A 22295-nucleotide genomic window follows, 5' to 3' on the forward strand; every position below is an offset into this window, starting at 1 on the left:
CGGACGTGGTCCGGAAATGGCACGTCTGTTGAAAACGCACCGTCGATGAGCACGTATGATATTAACTGCGCAGTGATTCCACGCATTTCCATCCAATCAGTGAAGTGCATAATATTTTCTTATTCCTGTCTCTAGAAATTATGAAGCGGTGTGAAACATGACTACAATGTTGCATTCAGTGAAACGTTTCAATGACAGGTTTAACTAGTACTTTAGGTACTTTGACGATATGCGTTGCTATTCTGAAACCTACCATATGGTATTGGCAATATTTACCGTATCATAATCTCTAAGCATCTCTTTGTATCATTTCTTATATACAGAACTTTCTTGACACAGAAAAAAAGAGGTAAATAGGCAAACTGTGTAACAGTTATGATAACAAGATCATGTAAACATTACATCATCGCTATTTACAGAAGAAACCGTTGTCCTCTCTGCCGTTATTAGGAATAAAAGCTTTTTAAGGCCAAATTGTAATAGATGCTTGAGTCCTCATCCTTTGCTGTCATAGAGTGGGGGAAAAAAACAGAACTGCTCTAAATAAGATGAGTAAGAATAAAGCATGAGAAGCTTGTTTGAGGTTATGCTTAAGAAGGAGGGAAGCAGTGACCTTGCAACACGGGCGCCTTGCAATATGTACCGTACCGCGGGACAGAGTGTGTGCAGTAAACTGCGCGCTTCCAGAAAGGAAGGTAATCCTGGAATCCGAAAACCATCGTTTAAAAATCTTGGGGATCGTCTGTTAACGATCCGTACTCCTTGTTTTGCAGAGCAAAGGTACGACCGACCGTGTCCAGCATGAAGGAATGAATAAATGCAAAGGTTTCGTTTCTTTGGGCCTCGTCCCCGGTTCCCCTGTAGCCCCGTATCCCTCCTCGGCGCAGACGCACCGCCCGCATTTGTCCCCCGGACGGCGCCGATGGGTCGCGCCTTTTACTCTCGACCCCGCAAGGCCTCGTCTCCATAGACGCCGCTGTCCGGCTTGACTCTCATCCCCCGAAAGCGAGAAGGAAAGCAAAAAAAGTGGGTTTTTTTTTTTTTTTTTTTTTTTTTTTTTTTTTTTTTTTTTTTCCCGGAGTTGTCTCCAGGGGTGGAGGGTGGGGGGTCTGGGTTTGGATGCTCACTCCACCCACACCCACTCCTCTGCTCTCCTCTTCTGGGCGAACGCCTGGGTGGCGGGCCAGAGGAACCTGGGGGGCGGGGGCTGCACACTAGGGGGCGCTGCGGTGCTGGACACGTCCGCTGGGGTCAGGAGTCACTGGGAAGCTGCGCGTTTTTGGCAGCTCCGGCCTGATGGGCTAAAAATACTCCGTGCTGCCGCTGGGGTTGGCTTTTCTGTGGGAGATAAGGAGGAGGAACACGGTATAATGCGTGTAAGATAGTCACAGTATCAAAGGCCTCTGATAATATCATTTATTATACTGACCCTATGTTTACATTTATTTGTTTAGCTGAGACTTTTCTCCAAAGTGACTTCCAATGTTAAGCTATTTGCCCATTTATACAGCTTGGTAATTTTTTTTTTTACTGGAGTAATTTAGGGTAAGTACTAACTTACTCAAGATTATTATAGCTGGAGGAGGGATTTGAACCTGCAACCTCTGGGTCCTAAAACAGCAACTGTAACTACTACGCTACCAGCTGCCCCTGTTATTCATTTATTTGATTATTATCTATTGAATTATTTACATATACGCTCAGCCCTCATACAACCATAGAGTAAAAGCTATGACAATATACACCCTTTTTTCATATAACAGGGTTATTCAGTACAGTGGCATTTTTGCCCATGACACAGCCCTTTTGCAGGGTGATCGTAATTCAATGTTTCAGAACCAAACAATGTTTTTTATTATACTGATCTTACAGTTCAACTCTACACTCCTGTCAATTTACATTTCTAGAACACAGGTGAAATTTACTAGAAGGGAATTTGCTTTTCCCTCTATTGATATGACACTTGATATGAAAATATGACAAACTATTATAAACTATAATTTATTATGTAAGTATACAAAAAGTTTATAATAAAATATGGACTTATGACAATGTAAATTCTTGTGTAACAAATTCTTCCCTGGGCACTTTAAATATAGTATAATAAATTATGTGATTATTATAATAACTGAAATACATCTAAAGATTTAAAAAATTATTCACAGGGCACTTCAGCTACACTGTCCTTATAAATAAGCATGTAAGTATATATATTTATATAGAAGGTTATAATAAATGATGTAACAGGCAAAATAATTCTAAAATTTAAAATTCTTCAGAGGGTAGTTCCGCAATACTATCCTTACATATATATAAGGTTAGAAGACATTATATGTTTGTTATAATAACTGAAATATATGTAAAAGTTAAAAAAACTCTTCCCAGGGACCTTGAGTGGTGACGCTCACCTTTTGTGGAACTGTTCCTTCTCGTGGAGGAGGTGCGCTTCCGTCCTGTTCAGCTCCAGCAGGTCGGCGTGGCCCTTGCCCAGGTACTTGGTGGTCTCGTGCTGCCCGCGGGCCGCCGGAGCCGCCCGCTCGGCGCCGAGGGTGCGAGACGGTCCCTCCCAGTCGCCGTCCTCCTCCACTTTGAGGAACCCGCCGTAGGCGTCCTCGTCGGGAGAGCCCTCGTCGTAGAAGAGCAGGCTGCGGGAGCGAACTGCGGCGACACACGCGGCACTCCCATCACTCGCCGTTTCGCTCCGCAAACTCATCTTTGCTTAAAAGCAGCGTCATTTTGTTATCCGTTTCATGAATATAGTACATTGGGAAATTCCAGACCATAACCATGTACCAGGGATGGCTGGTAGCGTAGTGGTTGGAGCTCTTGCCTTTGGACCCAAACTCACAGGTTTAATACCTGCCTCCAGCTATAGTACCCTTGAGCAAGGTACTTACCCTAAAGTACTCCAGTAACATTACCCAGCTGTATAAATGAGAGAATAATTGTAGGTAGAGTAACACTGTTAGTTGCTTAGGAGAAAAGCATCGGCTAAATAAATAAAGGTAAGGTTTATGGAACAGATAGATGAGCAGGAGCAAAGTGTAGCTATAAGAGATATGTTTTAAAACTCATCCTAATTGGTAAGAGGGATTCAGCAGCTGTGAGTGAGAGAGGGTGAGATCATTCCACCACTTTGGAGTCAGAATCATGATCCTTTGGGTTTGCGACAATGCAATGCAGACAGTGGTGGAGAAAGTACCAGAAAATTACTTTGGACAGTGTCTACAAACCGCAATTCTGCACCCAATACACCCAGAATGCCTCTCTTAGTCAGCATTTCCATGGCATGTGTACAGGCGAGGGTGGCGCCGCTGCTGCGGCACAGCGCCTGGGCAGTTCGGGAGTACGGTGGAATCTATCTTATTCTGTCTGAAGTTCACGCGTCCTCCCCACGTCTGCGTGTGTTTCCTCCAGGTGCTCTGGTTTCCTCCCACAGTCCAAAAGCAGGCAGCTCAGGTGAATTGGACACTTGAAGCTACCCGTTATGTGTGTGTGAGACTACCCTATGATGGACTAGTGCCCCACCTATGATGTAGCCCCCCGGCCCTGCCCGCAGTGATTCCAGGATAGGCCCCAGACCCCCATGACCCCGAACAGGATGAGTGAAAATGAGAAAGAGCATAGATGAGCAGCTATACAAGTAGGGAAACTGTAGTAAAAATGCAAAGTGCGTTGATTTAGACTAAAGCTTCCAAACTTTGTAAGCTTTAACACTTTTAGGGTTACGAATGGATGTTACGATGAGCAAATTAAAGTTCAGAAAGTTAATCTGATTCACAGGAGAAGGATAAATAACAAAAGGGCTTCTCCAGATACCCAGTAATATGGCCAGTGCTGTAGAACTGTAGGAGAAGAACAGCAGGTGGCGTAGCGGTTAGAGCTGCCGCCCTGCACTTGAAGGACCCTGGTTTGAGTTCTGTCTATTGCTGTAGTACCCTAGGGCAAGGTACTAGCACCGATTTAGCGCAGGAAAATTTACACGGGTGTATAAGTGGGTAAAATCACTGTGAATAGGGTACAAACCTGACGCCGTCAGTTTGCATAAAATGTCATAAAGCGATACAAATGTACATATATTGGAGACGTGCCGTGAAATACATACCGTGGCTGGTCGTATAGATGTCCGCCGGGGGCAGGGGGGAGGACCTCACCGTGTGGGAGGCGGAAGACAGCTCGTGCAGCCCGGGGATGAGGGAGCCGAGAACCAACACGAAACACAGCGCCACCACCTGGCCGGGGGAGCGGCACGCAGCGGTAAAAGTTAAGAAAGCGCCGCTGCCTGTCGGGTGATGGGTTGCCATGGAAACGACAGTGTCATGCAGGAAATGAGGAGGTGGTGCACACCATAAGACAGGTGCCAGTCTGCGTGGAGGCCATCTTGCAGGAGCGCGGCACCTTTCCGGCCACCAGGGACTGGAGCTTCTGCAGCTGCTGGAGCAGAGATCTGGGGAAGAGCGAGCCCAGCGGGCGAGACACACACACACACACACACACACATATATCAGACAGTGATCAGCGCTTCCTATCACTGTTCTGCTGCCTTCAGTAAAAGTTCAGATATTCAGAACATTAATTACGAAAGTGTGTGTGTGTGTGTTTGTGAGAGAGTGAATGAGTGTGTGCAAGTGCCCAGTAATGGACTCACTATGAATTTTATTGTGTTCCTATGGTAGTTAGTGGGGTTCTATAGATGGAGTTATTATTATTATTATTATTATTATTATTAATTCATTTTCTAGCACAGGGGTGGTAAACTGCAGTTCTCAAGGACTGCAGTGGTTTTTACTTTATCTCAGTGCATAATTTCTTTTTGGAGACAATTATTTGGACAGTAAATCACCTCAAATCAGCTCATCTGGTGTCTGAGATTCAGGAGTTACTGTAATTAGAAGCTTCCGGAATGCAGGCCTTCACACAAGGGTTGGTCACCTCTGGCGCTGACGAGTCCCATTTACAGACCTCACGTTTAACGGGTCTTAAAAATGCACTTTCGTGCAAATTCTACTTTTTTCTTTTGTGTCCTTGTCTTTAAAATGCTATTTAATAGTCCTTTCCAACAAGCTTCATCTGAGCAAATATAAAATGAGACAATTTTTTTTTTGTTAATTGCAGTTGATGACATCAGATTCTCTGTTTTATTATTCTATCATTCTGTTCTAAATGAATCGTTTCATCGTCTCAGTATTCAGAATATCTGCACATATTCTGTGATTTGTATTAAAATTACATTCATTGCACTGTCAGGCTGCACAGGAGTGTATAAGAACAATATACAAATCTGTACCTGACAAATAGCCACAAACCACTGGAATGAATAATTTAATTTAATAAATTAATTTAATAAATAAACGTTCCCCATCATTGAATTAAACTAATAAATATGCGTATTGGGCCCGATGCTCTGAAGAATCAGCATTCCTCACCCGCATAAACTCGAACCAAAAAAAAAAATCTTTCTTTAAGTGAAGATAATTTTCAAATGATTTAAAGGACGACTGATTGCAAAATCACCTTCGCCTCGTGCCTCCGACAATCTCGATAATTTTTTCGAACATGTGGTTGTTTGGATTTTTAAAAAAGCTCCGGTTTTAACGGTACTGCACAACGCGTGAAACGTGTTACTTGGCTTTACCACAAGAGGACGTACGGCTTCCAGTCATGCCGCCGTCATCGTCTGGCTGCCTGAACAGCCTTCCTGTCACTGTCCTGTATTTATGTGATATGTGGAACTACAGTATATCACACCTGCACAATTCAAATATCCAATCCTATCCAAATTCAGATAATATCATACTCTAGTAAAACACCATAAGCGAGTGTATGATTAACATTAGGCCATAAGCAGAATGGTGTTCGGAGGGATCTCCTCATAACCTCATGGTTCTCGGTTTGAATCCCACTCCAGCTGCAGTATCCATGAGCGAGTGTTAGTCTGAACTGATCGGGTGAGAGCAAGCTACTGTACAAATGAGTAAATCGCGGTAAAGTTGTTTATTTAGCGATGAGTAATGGCACTGCTTTTGTGTGATTTGGTTTTATTTCAAAAGGCACCTCAGTAGGAACTTGAAACTTCAGCATCACAAATAGTGTAATTGGCAGTCAGTGTATCTTATTTGTGCAGAAACACTTTGGGATTCTGTACATCTTTATCATTATTATTATTATTATCATTGTTGTTCTTGTTGTCACTCAATAATTACTACATTTTATTATTGTTCAAGGTTCAATAAGCAACTTTATAATGATTAACTAATTTATTATTATTATTTTTATTATTATTACTATCATTATTATTATTATTATTATTATTACCACCAAGACTGCTTTTTGATATGAATATTCAGTAGCTAATTGATTTTAAGGGGGGCACAGTGGCGCAGTGGGTTGAAGAGGGTCCTGCTCTCTAGTGGGTCTGGGCTTCGAGTCCCACTTGGGGTGCCTTGCAATGGACTGGCGTCCCGTCCTGGGTGTGTCCCCTCCCCCTCCAGTCTTACACCCTGTGCTGCCAGGTTAGACTCTGGCTCCCCGCAACCCCCTATGGGACAAGCGGTTCAGACAACGTGTCTGTGTGTGTGTAATTGATGTCATTATGTCGCTCAGCAAGTGCTCCTACCTAAAGCCTCTTAAAAATTCAAGGCGATTCTGAAACATTGCACAGACCCACAAAAATGCGAGCCGCAGCGGTAGGAGGGACCGCTCGACCGACGTTGGTGGGTTCACCCACAACCTGCTATTGCGAGGTTCCCCTGGGGCAGCATATTAAAAGTGCTCCTGTCTTTATGCTAAAACTAATTTCGGAAGGACTCGGAAAAACATGCTGTGTCACGGCACGCAACTATAAATGTGCTCTAAGTTAGAAGCCGTGTGGCCCGACCAGAGCTCCTCCCCCGAAACACGCAGTCCGCACCAGTACCCCTGCAACGCACCCCTGCTGTTACATACAGTAAATACCGGGACTTTTATAAACACTTCCCAGTGCCAGTATAAATTATTCCAGTGCTCGCTGAGGTCCTAAGTGAGCCGGGCCCTTGTGGTGCAACGTCTGGGAATTTCTGTGTCAACAACACACTCTTTTAGCTTCCCTAGGGCCACGAGGGCCAAGTTAACTGATGGCCACGCCCACCTTTTCACCGTGGTATCGGCAAGCTCTGCTCAGCGGCATGCAGGGATCACCGCGTTCTCAGCCAACTGATTATGCTGCGATTGTAATGTTATGTTGATGTAATGCAGCAAAACCTTGGTAACAACAGTGCAGTGACCCAATGTCAGGTTACTCTTTTACCCCCTTAACAACGTACAGTCATGCGCTGCTTAACGATGTTTCGCTTAACGGCTGACCGCATATATGACGGTGCCGTAAGATTATGACGGAGCTGAAAAATTCTTATCGACTAGCGACGTTGAAGCCGTCGTAACGTCGCAGAGCAACGTGTGACGTGTTCGAAGCGGCGCCGCTGTAAACAAACCTACTGCGCTGCCAGTCGTATAAAAGTATAGCACATACAATTATGTACAGTACATAGTACTTGATAATGTTAATAAACACCTATGTTACTGGTTTACGTACTATACAGATACTCCTTGACTAACGATGTGGTTACGTTCCGATGAACCCATAGTAAGTAGAAAAATCGCATGTCATATTTTCATAATAGAAAACAGGCCAGGCGTTTAGTAGACATGATGGGATGCGAGAACACAAAATAAAAAAATGCTTTCAACACAGTATCGGCTGTTTACACTCATTGGTGTGATCGCTACGGAGAGTGCGAGCGTGGTTGAGTGGATCCTGCGGCCCGCTGCCATCGCCCGGCATCGGGAGAGAGTATTGTACTCCATATCGCAAATGCGGGAACAGATCGAAATTTCAAATTCGAAGTACGGCTTCTACCGAACGCGTATCGCTATCGTACCATCATTACTTCAAAAAAACGTAAGTCAAACCATCGTAAGTAGTGGATCATCTGCACTGTACTTTTTATCGTCATTTTACAGTGGACTCGATTTACTTAAAAAAAATTTATTGTAAAACAGTGTGCTGTGTTACACTGGGAGCAGCATCATAAATCTCGTGTTTACCACGTCTCTTGACTGCATCGAGGGTTAGGGTTATACCATCAAGGTTTGTATAAGTACACCCTATGATCGAGGCTATACCATCTAGGTTTGTACCCTATGATCGAGGCTATATCATCTAGGTTTGTATAGTACACCCTATGATCGAGGCTATACCATCTAGGTTTGTACCCTATGATCGAGGCTATACCATCTAGGTTTGTATAGTACACTCTATGATCGAGGCTATACCATCTAGGTTTGTATAAGTACACCCTATGATCCAGACTATACCATCTAGGTGTGTATAAGTACACTTCATGATGTTCGCATAACGTCAAAATCGCCTAACGACGCATTTCTCAGAACGTATCCCCGTCGTTAGGCAACGCATGTCTGTACTGTAGCTACAAGTGAACAGAAATTTAGTCATTCTCAATTAGACTTTCACGTATGCGAGGCCTGATCCAAGGAGCTCTACTTGAGGTCAGGTCTGCTAACAGCTTCTATAAAAGGTCGGTGGCACCTCAGCTCTAGAAGACTCCTCTTGCTGTCGAGGTGCTACTCAGCTCCCGTGAGCTCCCAGTGTCACTTTTCATTAACTCTTTACTGATTTGTCTGGCTGCCTATTACTCACAGCACTCACTGTATATATTTGCTTTTTCTATTTTGTCATGCAAGGGTGTAGCCACGCCCACCTCCGGGATTATCGGCCGCACCTGAGTCAACGAAGCGTATATAGTATTGAAATGGGCCGTAGAAGGAGAGCAGTTTGTTGCACCGTGGAGCTCAGTTCTGTATTAGTTTGAGCAAGAATTTAACTCTTGCACGTCTAGAAGCTAAATAAATATTCAGGATAATGCCTCTACAATGATTAGACAACTGATTTTTTAGATGTTTACTCTCTTGTGACCATGTGACCGTAGAGGCCACAACTTAAAAGGAGACTCTATGACTTTTAGAAAACTTTTAAGACTTTATCTTTTAAACTCTTAGAAAAGTTTACTTTTCCCTGTGTGCTGATGAGAATGCCACCAGATGCCAAACAGCTGCCCAGCAGACGGCGACAGCTGAAGATCCCCGACACCCCAGGTAGCGATGTCTCACCTGTTTGCGCTCTCCAGGGTCTCCACCTTTTTCCACAGCTCGTTGTTTTCCGAGGTGTACGTTTCAACCCTGGGGGGCAGGAATACGCCTCTGTTACTTGTTTCCCCTTTTAGACACAGATACACAGCTTGGCCGTTCACTTGACGAGATGGTCCTTCCACTGCAACGCCTGAGTTCGTTTAGCGCCTGGACGTGTCCGACACACACGGCCCCATTGCATCCAGACACTAAATAAGCATTTGGATGGGTGAAGGGTGCCTTAAACCGTGAGCGTCACACTTACTTCTTCTCCAGACACTCCACGTACTCCTTCTTCTTCCTGCGGCTCTCCTGGGCCGAGATCTGAGTGCAGAGGGAGAGATCAGGACAAAAGCCAAACTCGTCTTTGTCAACTTCAGTCTCGCAGAACGATCAGACTGGTGCCCCTGGTATTTGCAGTGGTGCTTTTATAATGACAGGGTCCAGTTTTCACGGCATTTTGAGAACTAAATTAAAGAGCGCAGACCTCATCTGGGATGTACAATATTATACATGTCAACATTTTCGGCAATAAGAAAATATCGTAGTGCCAAATTGTGGGGTATCATCTAACACTTAATCTTTCTTAGCCTGATGGCGCTTTACTATTTTGCGGTTTCCCCGTGTCACGTTGAGAGCCCAGGCGGGTGGCGAGGTAAATGCGTCGGAGGGGTACCTTGTTTTTGATCTTCCTTCGTACCCTCTTAAGGGCTTTCTCCTCAGTCTTGGTCAGGGGCAGCTTGTTGGGCACCGGGTATCCCTCAGCAATGAGGGTACGCTTCTCCTCCTCGGTCAGCATCAGGGGCCCTGAGGTTCCCTGCAACTTCTGCACGGAAGAGGACCGAGAACCATCATCGTGCTACCCACGTGTCTCGAGGTGACACCTATAAGGCTGTGAGATCGACGGAAAGGGGCTTTTCTTTGGATGATCAAAGGCACCGCTAACAGCGAGAAGCAGGATGCGAGCTAAGGGTGGGGTTCTGACAGGTAATTAGCAGCAGGGAGAAACACTGGGAGGCGCCTGGGTGGAAACATGGTTTGCATCTGGAAACCGGTTTTAATTCTCAGTTCATCAACACTGACATTGATTTATTTAGCTGATGCCTTTCTCCAAAGTGACTTACAATGAGCAATCACAACTGTTGGTTACGGTAAATATAATAACTGAAATGACAGATCGAATACTATTATTATCATCATCATTATTATTTTATGTTTAGATTTATATTTATATACAATAAATAGAAAATATTATTAGTTTCAGCTCCTTATAGTGACTTACCCACTTACAGAGCTGGGCAATTTTTACTGGGAAAATTTCAGGGTAAGTTTAGTGAGATGCTAGGGGGGTGCAGTGGGTTTGGCTGGGTCTCGCTCTCTGGTGGGCCTGGGGTTCAAGTCCTGCTAGGGGTACCTTGCGATGGACTGGCGTCCCGTCCTGGGTGTTGTCCCCTCCCCCTCCAGCCTCGTGCCCTATGTTGTCGGGTTAGGCTCCGGCTCACCACGACCCCCGCATCGGACAAGCGGTTTCAGACGATGTGTGCGTGTGTCTGTATGTATGTATACTGAAACAATTTTAGGGTACTGCAGCAGAATCGAACCTGAGTCCTTTGGGCGGAAAGTGGCGGCTCTAACCAACACGCCACCTGCTGCCCCCTTCTAGCTCATGTAATTCAGTTCGAGTGCTCAGCAGCGCAAAGCCTTCAAACAGCGGACCTGGGCTTCCTCAGCACGGTCGATACATACAAAATAAAACAGCTGTTAAACCCAGATGTTTCAAGGCTTGTCCACATGGGAATGTAAAATACAAAACAGCTTCAGAGAAAGCAGAGCACAAAGTACAGTACAGTATATAGCTGCCCTTAGGATGACACCACAAGAACAAAACGCATGTTTTTGCGATGCTGTTAAAACGTCAGTGCTCCAGATGTTGGCTCTGTGTACCGGAGTTGGCACGGTGACCGCACACATCTTGTTTATAATAAATCCCTTCTACACAGAAAGGTCCACATTGTCATACACACACAACTACATGTTCACTTGCAAACACAGACAACTTCCCATTTCGCACTTATCCGTTTAGCAGAATCTTTTCTTCAGAGCAATTTGTGATATTTAAGTTATTTATACCGAATAGCCAATTTACACAACGGTGTAATTTTTTACTTATTGAAAGGTACTATAGCAGAATGTGGGATTCAAAACCCAAGTCCTTCGCGTGCAAGGTGGAAGCACTAACCGCTACGCCACCTGCTGCCTCTACTTATATTTCTGTTTTTTCACTTTGCTGACACTTCTCCCCAAAGAAGGTACATTTCAGAGTGAAAAAAGTGTGCTACACAGCAGATGAAGCGTTGCAGGTGCCCCCATACGATTCCTGAAGCTCAGGTCACACACACATTATCTGAAACCGCTTGTCCCATGCGGGGTCACGAGGAGCCGGAGCCTAACCCGGCAACACAGGGCATCAGGCTGGAGGGAGAGGGGATGCACCCGGGAGGGGATACACCCAGGAGAGGATGCCAATCCGTCGCAAGGCACCCCAAGCGGGACTCAAGCCCCAGACCCCCCGGAGTGCAGGACCTGGTCAAACCCACTGCGCCACAGCACCCCCCGAAGCTCAGGTCGATTAGTCTAATAGCACGGGTCTTGCCGGTGTACGTTGTACGAGTAGCTGCATATGGAACTGAGAGAAAATGCAAGTGTGATGGAGACAGAAGGTGTGAAGTCAGGAGATCAGGAGACAAATGGGTCTGAGGAAGATGTGTTTTCATATACTTGAAAGCTAAAGGGGATTCAGCAGTTCTGAGGGACAGAGGGAGCACATTCCACCACATCGGAGGGAAAACTGAGAACCCACAGACTTTAATGCAGTGTAAACATATAACTCATTGTGCGACAATGTGATTTATGGCAGACGTTGTGAAGGCCAGTACAGCCCAGCAAAGAGAAGCACTTACATGGGGCGCCGTGAGGAGAGGGGAGGTGGAGATGGCAGCAGAGGTGCGAGGCTGCAGTCGTGCCGGACTGGGGGGCGGTAGAGAGTGGGGGCTCTGAGAGCCGTCGCTGTCGCTGCTGTGGCTGCTGGGTGGAGTCGGTGGGAGCAGCAGCCCCTCATCTTCAGGTGGGAAGGGAGGAACGGGGGGAGAGCCGGCGTCACAAACACACGCAGGCATCACGGACACACACCTGAGACGCGACGGCAGACAGGAAACCCAGCCTTCGGCAGCTGCGGTAAAACCTGTTAATTTACCTCGCACAATGGAAACGGGGATTAGCCAGCTGGTGTGAACCCCGGTCCAAAATAACAGCTTCCTTCGGCTGGACGTCATTAACCTTAAAAGCCAAGGACTTTCCAGAATCAACCACGTCGTATAAAGGCTTCGTAAAAGATCCCGCTGTCCGAGATCACGACCGGCTCCAGCGACCGCCGATCAACACGCTAACAATGGAAGAGGGAGGAGATTTCCGTGGAGGTCGGACCCCAGGCCGACACATCCCCCGGCCTCCCTCCAGACCCTGCCCAGATGGACGCGTCATGAAATAAGCCATGCGCTTAGCTTGGCTCGGGTCTAAAGTACGCAGAACCGACATTTGGTTCTGTTGTTGCTGGAGAGCGAGCAGCTCACTTGGAGGAGGTGGACTTGGTCCAAGCCACATGTATCGCAGATGTAGTCACGAGGAAATCGTACGATAGAGTTCATAATAACTTGGGATCTAAATGACTTTCGTTGGTCCAGGTGAGGGGTCATGGGAGGTCGCCCATGCTGTTGATGAGACGAGTGTTTTTCCACTACTCTACGTTTACTGGCCGTGCAGCATCTCCACAGGTGCTTCGACACAGGTGTTCAGCTCAGATTTCCTTCATTCGTCCTTCATATTGAAGAAGAGAAGGGAGCACCTGCACCTTGTTGAAGAAATCTTCTCCCATAATTACAGCAGCCCTCTTCATGTCTGATACCAGGTACCATTAATAGTTTTACTTATTATCTGAATTTTTTTCATTTTACTGCCTACTTACAGAAATGGATCTAGTTGTGAACAGGTGTCAACGCCGTTCAGCAGGACAGTAGTTCCCCTTCCAAGGAGTCAATCTGGTTCTTTTTAGTCACAAGTTAAAGATTTTTTTTTAACCAGCCGGTCAGACTACGTCATTCTCAAGCTTGTAAGCAAACAAACAAACAAACAAATAAACCTTGCTGAAATGAGGCAGCAATAAACTGGTTTTTGTGACTGAAATGGGAACAAAATTGAGAAGTAAAGCAAGAATTTTTAACTGGCAGTGAATAATTGTTGAGGCCGCTGACTCTAGAGCAGAATACCTATTGTTGTGGAATATTGTCATATTTATTTTTACATATCTAAATATAGTCACACTTATTATTTTTGTGTAAGATCAGTTATTGGGACAGATCGATCATTGCAACTTTGATGGAAATAAAATATCTTCTCCACGCCCACCTGATGACGTGCTGAGTGATGGGTTGACCTCCCTGGGCTCTTCTTTGATAGCTGGGTTAAGTTCCTTTGAAGCCTACAGTGAAACAAAATATTTACGGTGAACAAGTACAGTCGGCCCTCCACATTTGCGGGGGTTAGGGGCGCAGGACCCCCCTCAGGAATGGAAAAACCACGAAAATCTCTAGGCCTCCCAAACCTTAACTCGTAATACTGCTGACCGTATTTAACACACAAGAAAAAGTAAAACGATACACTGCACTGCAACAGTATGTTTTATATGTTGGCCGTCTCCAAACGGAGTGCGTAGTCCGCAGTTCTTCAGCGCACTGAAAATTTTAACAAAATGTAACTTTTTAATAAATTTGTGGATATACTTCTTGGGGGGTGCAATGGCACATTGGAGCAGCGGGTTTGGCTTGTGCCTGCTTTCTGGTGGGTGTAGGGTTCGAGTCCCACTTGGGGTGTCCTGCAATGGACTGGCGTCCTGTCCTTGGTGCGTCCCCTCCACCCCCAGCCTTGTGCCTTGTGTTAAGCTCTGCTTTGCCATGACCTTGCTCAAGACTAGCAGTTTCAGTCAATGTGTGTGTGGATGTCTGGTAGTAAATGATAAAATACATTAATAATACACATATTTTATGCATTTATGACTTACTAAACATTTTTTAGTTTTCTTCACGTTTTCTAGCCTACGCACGCCGTCCGCGATTTTACGCAGTAACCCACAAAAAAAAAAAAAATCCCATTTAATTACTGACGGCAAACTCGCGGATGATCAAATCCGCAGAAGTTAAACCCTTGAAAGTCGAGGTTCGAGTGCAAGATTTTTCTTCGGAAAGAGATGCTCTAAATAGGCAACGACTCAACCTATACGGCAGCTCGGCCTCAGAAAGCTGGGAGCAGCTGGCTGCCATCAGGACAGCGGTTTGTATGAAACACAGGCCTCCACTGACTCATGAGTCAAACATCACATTTTGACGAGGGGCTTTGAATCGGGCCACACAGATGACTGATTTTTCCTCTTTTTGTGGCCACTTTCTAAAACTAAACAAGCTAGTCTAAAAACGAGCTCACCCAGCCACGCAGCTCACTATTCTTAGACACCTACATGAGCTTTCTGTTATACAATTATGTCTGGGTGCCCGTTTTATACAGAACGATCTACTTCTCCGTCTCCTTTCGGATCGGTTTTCTGCAAACCCCTCTGAAGGTGCACGAAGCTCGCGGTCCTGGAGAGCGGAGCGTGGGAGGTGTTTGTTCCAGCTAGACAGTAAATCCCCTGATTAGATTTCTGCCAGAATTTACCACCAGAACCCACAGCTCCTCTTTCTGAGCTTTTCGACGGTTGAAGGAGAACTGTTGAACCTGCAGAACCCAACTCTTTAGGACAATGTCTTCAATTTTAAACGACTGACTGCGTGCTTACAAATAAATCCTGGAGGCGTTGAGTGAGTGAACTTAACGTCTTGCATAAAACAGCGAAATCAGGGTAAAAGGAGAACAAAAGGGTAAAAAGGCATTGTATGTTAGTCTCCTAAATTTGTTGTCTGAACTCAATTACAAAGACAAATTAGTAACATGTGAATTTCAGATGGTTGTGAATTTGTTCAGTACTTGCTATAGAAACCAACTGGTTGCATCCTGAGGTTGGAAGCCAATGAGCAGTTTTCCATACACGGTTATTGTAAGCACCGTCACAGTATGAAGCCACTGGGATCAGCGGCTCTGGCTGGTCAGTTTCATACCCTTTCCTCCTTCCGTGGGGATAGACTGAGGTTCAGCGGGTGGCTGTTGTTCTCCACCAGGCTGGAGCAGGACGGTGGCTCTGCCAGCATGCTAGGCTCTTGCTTCACCAGAATGGCTGTCAGGTCCTGACCAAAGGCCCACAAGCTCTCCGATTCTAAAACGGAGACAACGAAGGCAACGTGAGTGGAAGGACTACTGAGGAATCAGGCTGTACGATCCTCCCATCTCCACAAGCGAGCCCTGCGGATGGGAAGTCTACCGCCATTGCTGCTTCAACAGTGTGGACGACTCTCTTCTTCAACTCTAGGTCAACTGGAGACCTCTACGATGACCTTTTTCTACGCTTTGTCCCAGACTGAGTGGTTCTCAGTCAAACTGTAACATCCAAATTTATCGATCTCTGCTGGGAAAGAATGGAGCGTGGTCGGAGACCAAAGCACCTGTTAAACGACTATTAAAATTGAGATGTTTGACTGAATAAGCCGATGGAAGCGGGACGCCGTCAGCTCAGAATTAAAGAAACTTTCTGCCTCATTAAATAAATAGTAACCCCCCCCCACCAAAACCCCAAAGACACAAAAAAACACTCCGTTCTGTCTAAACCTGGCGTAAGTTGGCTCATATAAAGTAGACCGATACTCAATCTAGCCTATACCCATTGTGTTCCATGAAAGATTTAGAAATGTCAAAGAACGATCAAGCTTAAACTCCCCCCTGAAAAAAAAAACATGGTAAAATGGTGCCTTGTACACTGTGGGACCACTCAGCCAACATCTTGCAATCAATACATTCTGAGCTTCCCTTACCTTTGCAAAGATAAAACCCATTAGAGAAGAAGCCTGTCCGAGAAAAGCCAGGTAAAAGTGCTCCAAAGGAGACATGTGGCCAGCGGTGGGGGTGGCCTTTGAAAAGTTGCTGCTCTTGAAATTAAATGCCTGAAAAATAAGAACGCTGCACCCAGGGGTTCTTGTTAAGTTACCTGCCTTTTCAGCCATTTCTTTTTTCCTGCCAGCATGAAGGGATCGATGAAAGATTTAGACGCTTGTAAAAAGGTGCGCTGCTGCCTTTTAAGGGCCCGGCCCCACAAAACACATTTTCTAATGCTGCCGTGGGGAGGCAGGAAGGGGGTTTCAGAAACAGCATCCGGCAGGAAGGTGCTCGCAGGCCCAACGGAAATTAGTCTCCCGCTGTGTTTTTATGCCTATAGACGACACCCCATCGGGAACCTCGCTCCACGCACTATACGGGTGCGTTTCACAACTTGCACGAATCGCTTATCCTCGCAGACTAAACAACTGATATCAATGACCCAAAGAACACGCTGGCCCGCAGATTACTAACATAAATAAAATACCATTTGTGTGGTGTCCAGTTTCCTGCTTTCCCACAATACACTGTGTCTAAAATTGCAGTATCTAAAAAGAGCTTGGCGGGTTAGTGTATTTCTTGGACTCTCTCTCAATTATCTGCGTGCTCCCTCTTCTCATCTCCTAATCTCTCCGTTACTTCTTCGACACGGCGATGTTCTGGTTTCGAGGGGGAACAGCGGTAAGGACCAGCTGTGGTTCCTATGGGAACCGGTTTATGGCTCAATAAACAGGCCTGGGAGAGAGATAAGGCCGGCGAACGAGACTGGAGGACGGATAGAACGAGGAGACCGAGAGTATCGCAGCAAGAGCGGTCCCACGTTCCGTGCCGCTCGCGAGCACATTACCGAATCACGGATGCAAAATGGGCCCACCCGACGCGAAGACAAGCGCACGGAAGCCACCCATATTTCAATTTACAAAACATTTCTTTGTTTTCATGAAGATCACATTTTGAGTCCCTCTCGACAGCTGAACTGTGTTACAGAGGAATTAATGAAGTGAAAGTGCCTTGGTGGCGTAGGAGTTAGAGTTCTACTTTCGGACCTCCAGATAGCAGATTCGAATCCCACCTCTGGCTGTTGTGCCCTTAAGCAAGGTATTTACCCTAAATTGCTATGGTAAAATCACCCAGCTATATAAATCGGTAGATAACTGTATGTAGGTTAACATTGTAAGTTGCTTTGGAGAAAAGTGTCAGATAACTATGAATGTGTTAATGTTAAGTACTAAAATTACTGGGGGATTTGGTGACAGTTCAGCATAAATTGATATCAATTTCACATGGAAATTTTTATCATCGAGACTAATGGTAAATAATTTGATAAGGATTTACCTTAGAAATGGCTTTTTTTTCCAGGAACAAAATTACCTTTGTAAGGCAGGGAAACGGTGTAAAAGAATGTATATGCGCGTGCATGTGCGCGTGTGTGCGCGCGTGTGGGTGCGTGTGTGTGCGTGTGTGTGTGTGTGCCATGCTTCTATGTATCCGCAGTGTGGGGTGATGCTGGTCCCCCGGTGCAGGGTACCACAACACGGCAGAGCCTCATTAACCTCTGATGAGGAAAGCTGATGCAGGCTTGGCCTCCGTACACTAGAAAGACTACGAGCAGTGAAACAGCAAGGATCCATGTTTATCAGCCTTCGCATTTAACAAAGGGGCCATTACTGGAACACTGAAGCATAAAGTGAATCTCACACAGGCAGCACCCACACCCATATAAACTCATCTGTTGCATAGTAGGATCATTTACCTGTTTATACACCTGGGTTATTTTCATGGGTGCTACACTACCTTGTTGCCCCTTAATACCACCTTTAAGAAACAAACTATAAACATGCAGCTACTAACTCAGTTTTTAAATCATATAATTACTTTTAATAGAATGAATATATGCAGTAGGGTAAATAAACTCAATTGAATAAAATGAGATGAGATAAGATTGATAAGACAAAATCAGATAAGATAAAAAAAGAAAAAGGAAAAAAGATAAGATAAAATAAGATAAGATAAGATAGATACGAAAAGATAAGATAAGATCAGATAAGATAAGATCAGATACTTTATTGTCATTGTATGCAATAGAACGAAATTTTGTGTGGCCGTCCTCAGAAGAACAGCAGCAGAAAGAACGCTTGAAATATCCTCTAAAATCCTCTAATCCTCTAACATCAACCATTTTTTAGTAACAAACAGCAGCTCTAAGGGCGGAGAGCCGGCACGGTGCTGCTTTAGGGAGTGAAAAACACAGGCAGTGATCTTGTGAACTTCATTTATTTATAGTGTAAATATCCTTGAGCCAAATTAACAAAATCGCCACCCACAGCGTATCCGGCCTCACCCACCATCCTGCCGGGACAGATACCGGACCTCGGCGCCAATGCGCTGGATAAACAGTTATTGATAACGAAAGAAAAACTGAAAACGTAACATAAGACGTGAGAAATAATACTTTCGTTAAATTGGTGCTTAGATCATCATGTGCGAAGATAACTTTTATTGTGAAATTTTAATTAACCTCAGACAATATATTTTTTGCCCAGGAATTTTTTTCTTTTTCTTTTCTATATGAAACAACAGCAAATTTGTCCCCCCGTAATGCAAATTCACCAAACAGCGTGATTTCATGGATCAAATTAACCTTGATGTTTGAGGAACGGGTGCGGAACACATACACATTTTATTTCTTTCTTTAGTTGGGAACAAAAAAGTGTGTTTGAATACTTTCACCCTTCAAAAAAGATGTTTTACTGGAGTAATTCAGCTTACAGAAAGGAAGCTCATGGGATTTGAACCGGCAGCTTTCAGGTTCATGCCTTCAGGTTTCATAACCTTTTCGGGTTAACGACCCCTCGGCCACCTGCTGCCCAATGTGGGAAGGAGGAGTCACACATTCATACATTTACAAAAGCGTCCATTAATAGCACTTCTTAAAATGCCTTCATAGGATCTACTTTTTTTTTTTTTTAATGCATTTTAACCATTTTCTCCCAAGCTCGTCTCCCTCTGGAAGGAACTGGGGTGCGAACCTTGGGATAGACACATCACTATGTGTTTGCTGGGCCTCCTTGACTCAGATGGCTATTATGGGACATTAAAAAAAAAAAAAAAAGATCTGAATGAACATCTGTGCTGCGGGGCACACAGAAAAGTACTGATGCGCCACTCGGGAGGCCGGATTTGGCCACCGTTTCTGAATGCAACCGAAGGGCCAATTTCTTCCAGAAGATCTTTGATCCGATGCTCCACGAGGAGCCGTAACAATGGAAGATTAATAAGACTTTGCAGCGCCAGGCTATACGCCGTGTCCTGAAACCGAAGTCAAGCCCTGCATGACGCAACCCGAGGCTCCTTCCGTCCCGCTTCCAGCTGCAGGCTTATTTTCATTCTGCTTTCCATCCGACACGGCGCTGGAGACCGTCTGAGGCCGGCAGCTCGGCCTTTTTTATTTTTTACCCGTGGCTTCTTTCCCTGGCCCCGGGCACGTTTAAAGTTGGAAGACGGTGCGGGGGCTGCCGGCCCATATGGCTGTCCCCCGAATGTGTGTGCGTTGTGTGCATGTGTGAATGTGTGTGTTGGCTGCTCGCCTGGAATTCCCTCATTCGCTTCCTCTCGCTGGTGCGGAGCTCGGTCTGGAACGTTCCCAGTGACTTTGGCTCTTCGGTTGGCTTCTTCGTGCTTCTCGAGAACTCCAAGAGACACAGCAGAAGGAGTCGGGGGGGAGTGCGTAGCACACCTCCTTCCCCCAGATGGCTGCACAAAGGACCTCCAACACTCTGGCAACTCCCAAAGTTTATGGGCATCAGTTTGTGGATTACCTGATGCTTTAATCTAAAAGTGGTATTTTACCTCAACAACTGCCATGAGGACGCCTATTCACTCGATTAAACAATCCCGTTCGCGGCAGCCGACACGAGACCCCAGCGGCCCGGCGGTAGTGTAGGAAGCCCCACTGACCTGCCCCTGCATCCATCTGGATCGGCATGGCGGGGCTCTGAGGGGCAGAGTCCTCGCTCAGGGAATAGCTGTGCTCCGCCTGGATGTCGGGGTTCGGCGGGTCCAGCTCCATATCCAGCAGGGGGTTCCTCTCAGCCAGCAGGTGGTCATCGAAGAAGCTGCTGAAGAGCTCGTTGGAGAAGTCATCCATCTGCTCGGAGAAATGCTGCAAGACACACAGCATCCTCGCATTCAAAGAGCTGCAACATAAACACTTTCGTCGTTGCATTGAACACATGATCAGGTCTTTTGGACAGTTTAAAATATGTCAGCGTTAGTGCGGATACATATATATGTACACTATGGGTGAACCTGAACAGCATGTCCTTGGACTGTGGGAGGAAACCAGAGCACACAGAGAGAACATGCAAACTCCACACAGACTGAGCGGGGATCGAACCCATGTCTTTTCTCACCACCGAGGCCCTCTGAGACAGCAGCGCTACTCGCTGTACCACTATGTCGCCCCTTTATATATAAGGATAGAATAGCTGAAGTGTCCTGAAGAATTTTTTGAACTTTAAGAATTATTTCACTTATTATCATAAGCATATCATTTATTATAACCTTATATATAAATATATAATGTGAGAGGAGATTTCCAGAAATGACACCTCGATCTAATGTAAGAATTCTGAAAACCTGAAGGAGACAGAACACGAAGCCTCTGGCCCAAAGGGAGAAGTTCCTCAGTAATGATTCACACACGGTAATACATTGACCTACAAATCTGATCCAGGAATTACCAAAAAGGGTGCATCAGACCGATCGGTACAGGAGAACTGGAACGACTGTATCGATAAAATCTCCAACAGACTCCAAATGTGCAACAGAACAGTCGTGATGGCAGCAAGATGTTTGGCTGTGACACTCCGACGCTTCTAATTCCGAAACGAGAACATGGTCACTTTCTTCTGACATATAGAAGAAAAGAAACAGTATTCACAGGACAGATGCTGACCTACTTAGACAGAGTGTTTTTATGAGATCATGGGGACAATTAGTGTGCAACGACTGACGCAAGCGCAGAAAGGACGTCGGCTCAAATAACATTTTCGCTATTAAAGTTAATATGAAGAGCGTATTCCTTAAAGCGTTCTAATTACTCATCTGGCCATTGAGATTTTGACTCAATGCATTAATTACTGCCTCAATGCCAATTTGAGTCTTCAAGCCCCTTGAGGGAAAGGGTTGCAAGTTGCCAGACGCCAAAACGCCAGACATGTCTGGGAAACCAAAAGCAGCATCGCTGAAGTCATGTGCATTCGTTCGTTTAGGTGCTTTGAAAACCCAACAGGACGGATTTCGCACCACATGACCAGTTCCGAAGGAATGCAAGCTACGGATACATGCCCTGCTTAAGAATGCAACGGGAGTTTACATCAAACATTAATTTAGCGGACACTTTTCTCCAGTTCGACTTCCAGTGAACTCTGCGTAGTGTTATCAGACCGCACATGTCTTTGGACTGTGGGAGGAAACCAGAGCGAACACACACAGACACAAGGCGAACATACAAACTCCACACAGACTGAGCAGAGATTGAACTCATGTCCTCTCGCATCATGGGGGAACTACAAGACAGCAGCACAACTCGCTGTGCCACCGTGACACACGACATGCCACGCCCCAAGCATCACAACATAACTCTCTTGAATGTAAATTAATCCATAGAAATGACTTTGGACAAAAAGTGGGCCTGGAGTCCCACCTCCTGCTCTATTACCCATCAGCAAGGAATTTACCCTAATCTGCAATGCAAGGTCTACAACCGCTTGTCCGAGGCAGGGGCGCGGAGAGCCGGAGCCTACCTGGCAACGCAGCGTGCAAGGGACACGCCCTGGACAGGACGCCCGTCCACCACAAGGCACCCCACACGGGGCTCAAATGCCCAACCCGCCACACAGCGCCAACCTTCCCTAAACTGATACAGTAAAAATCACAATAAAGTGTACTCAGGACAACAGTTACAGTCATATTTTTCACACTATGAAACCTAAACGCGAAAATTAACCACAAGCGCATTCAGCTCCAAGCCTTCGCCA

The 22295-nt window shown here is 45.6% G+C and overlaps 1 protein-coding gene across 1 annotated transcript in view; it reads right to left on the reverse strand.

Annotated features, from left to right (window-relative positions):
- Nucleotides 1-1058: 1058 nt before the first annotated feature.
- LOC108940915 (cyclic AMP-responsive element-binding protein 3-like protein 1) overlaps nt 1059-22295 on the reverse strand; it is a 36683-nt gene continuing 15446 nt past the window's right edge. The window contains exons 2-12 of the mRNA XM_029256064.1: nt 20212-20416; nt 15387-15541; nt 13645-13717; nt 12144-12301; nt 9860-10009; nt 9449-9507; nt 9166-9234; nt 4348-4447; nt 4106-4232; nt 2409-2658; nt 1059-1338 (exon numbers count right to left, since the gene is read on the reverse strand). Of these exons, the coding sequence (XP_029111897.1) occupies nt 1302-1338; nt 2409-2658; nt 4106-4232; nt 4348-4447; nt 9166-9234; nt 9449-9507; nt 9860-10009; nt 12144-12301; nt 13645-13717; nt 15387-15541; nt 20212-20416 (1383 nt within the window). The 3' untranslated portion in view covers nt 1059-1301. The remainder of the gene's footprint in view (nt 1339-2408; nt 2659-4105; nt 4233-4347; nt 4448-9165; nt 9235-9448; nt 9508-9859; nt 10010-12143; nt 12302-13644; nt 13718-15386; nt 15542-20211; nt 20417-22295) is intronic.

This window comes from Scleropages formosus, chromosome 11 (genome assembly GCF_900964775.1).
Source record: "Scleropages formosus chromosome 11, fSclFor1.1, whole genome shotgun sequence".
NCBI lineage: Eukaryota > Metazoa > Chordata > Actinopteri > Osteoglossiformes > Osteoglossidae > Scleropages > Scleropages formosus.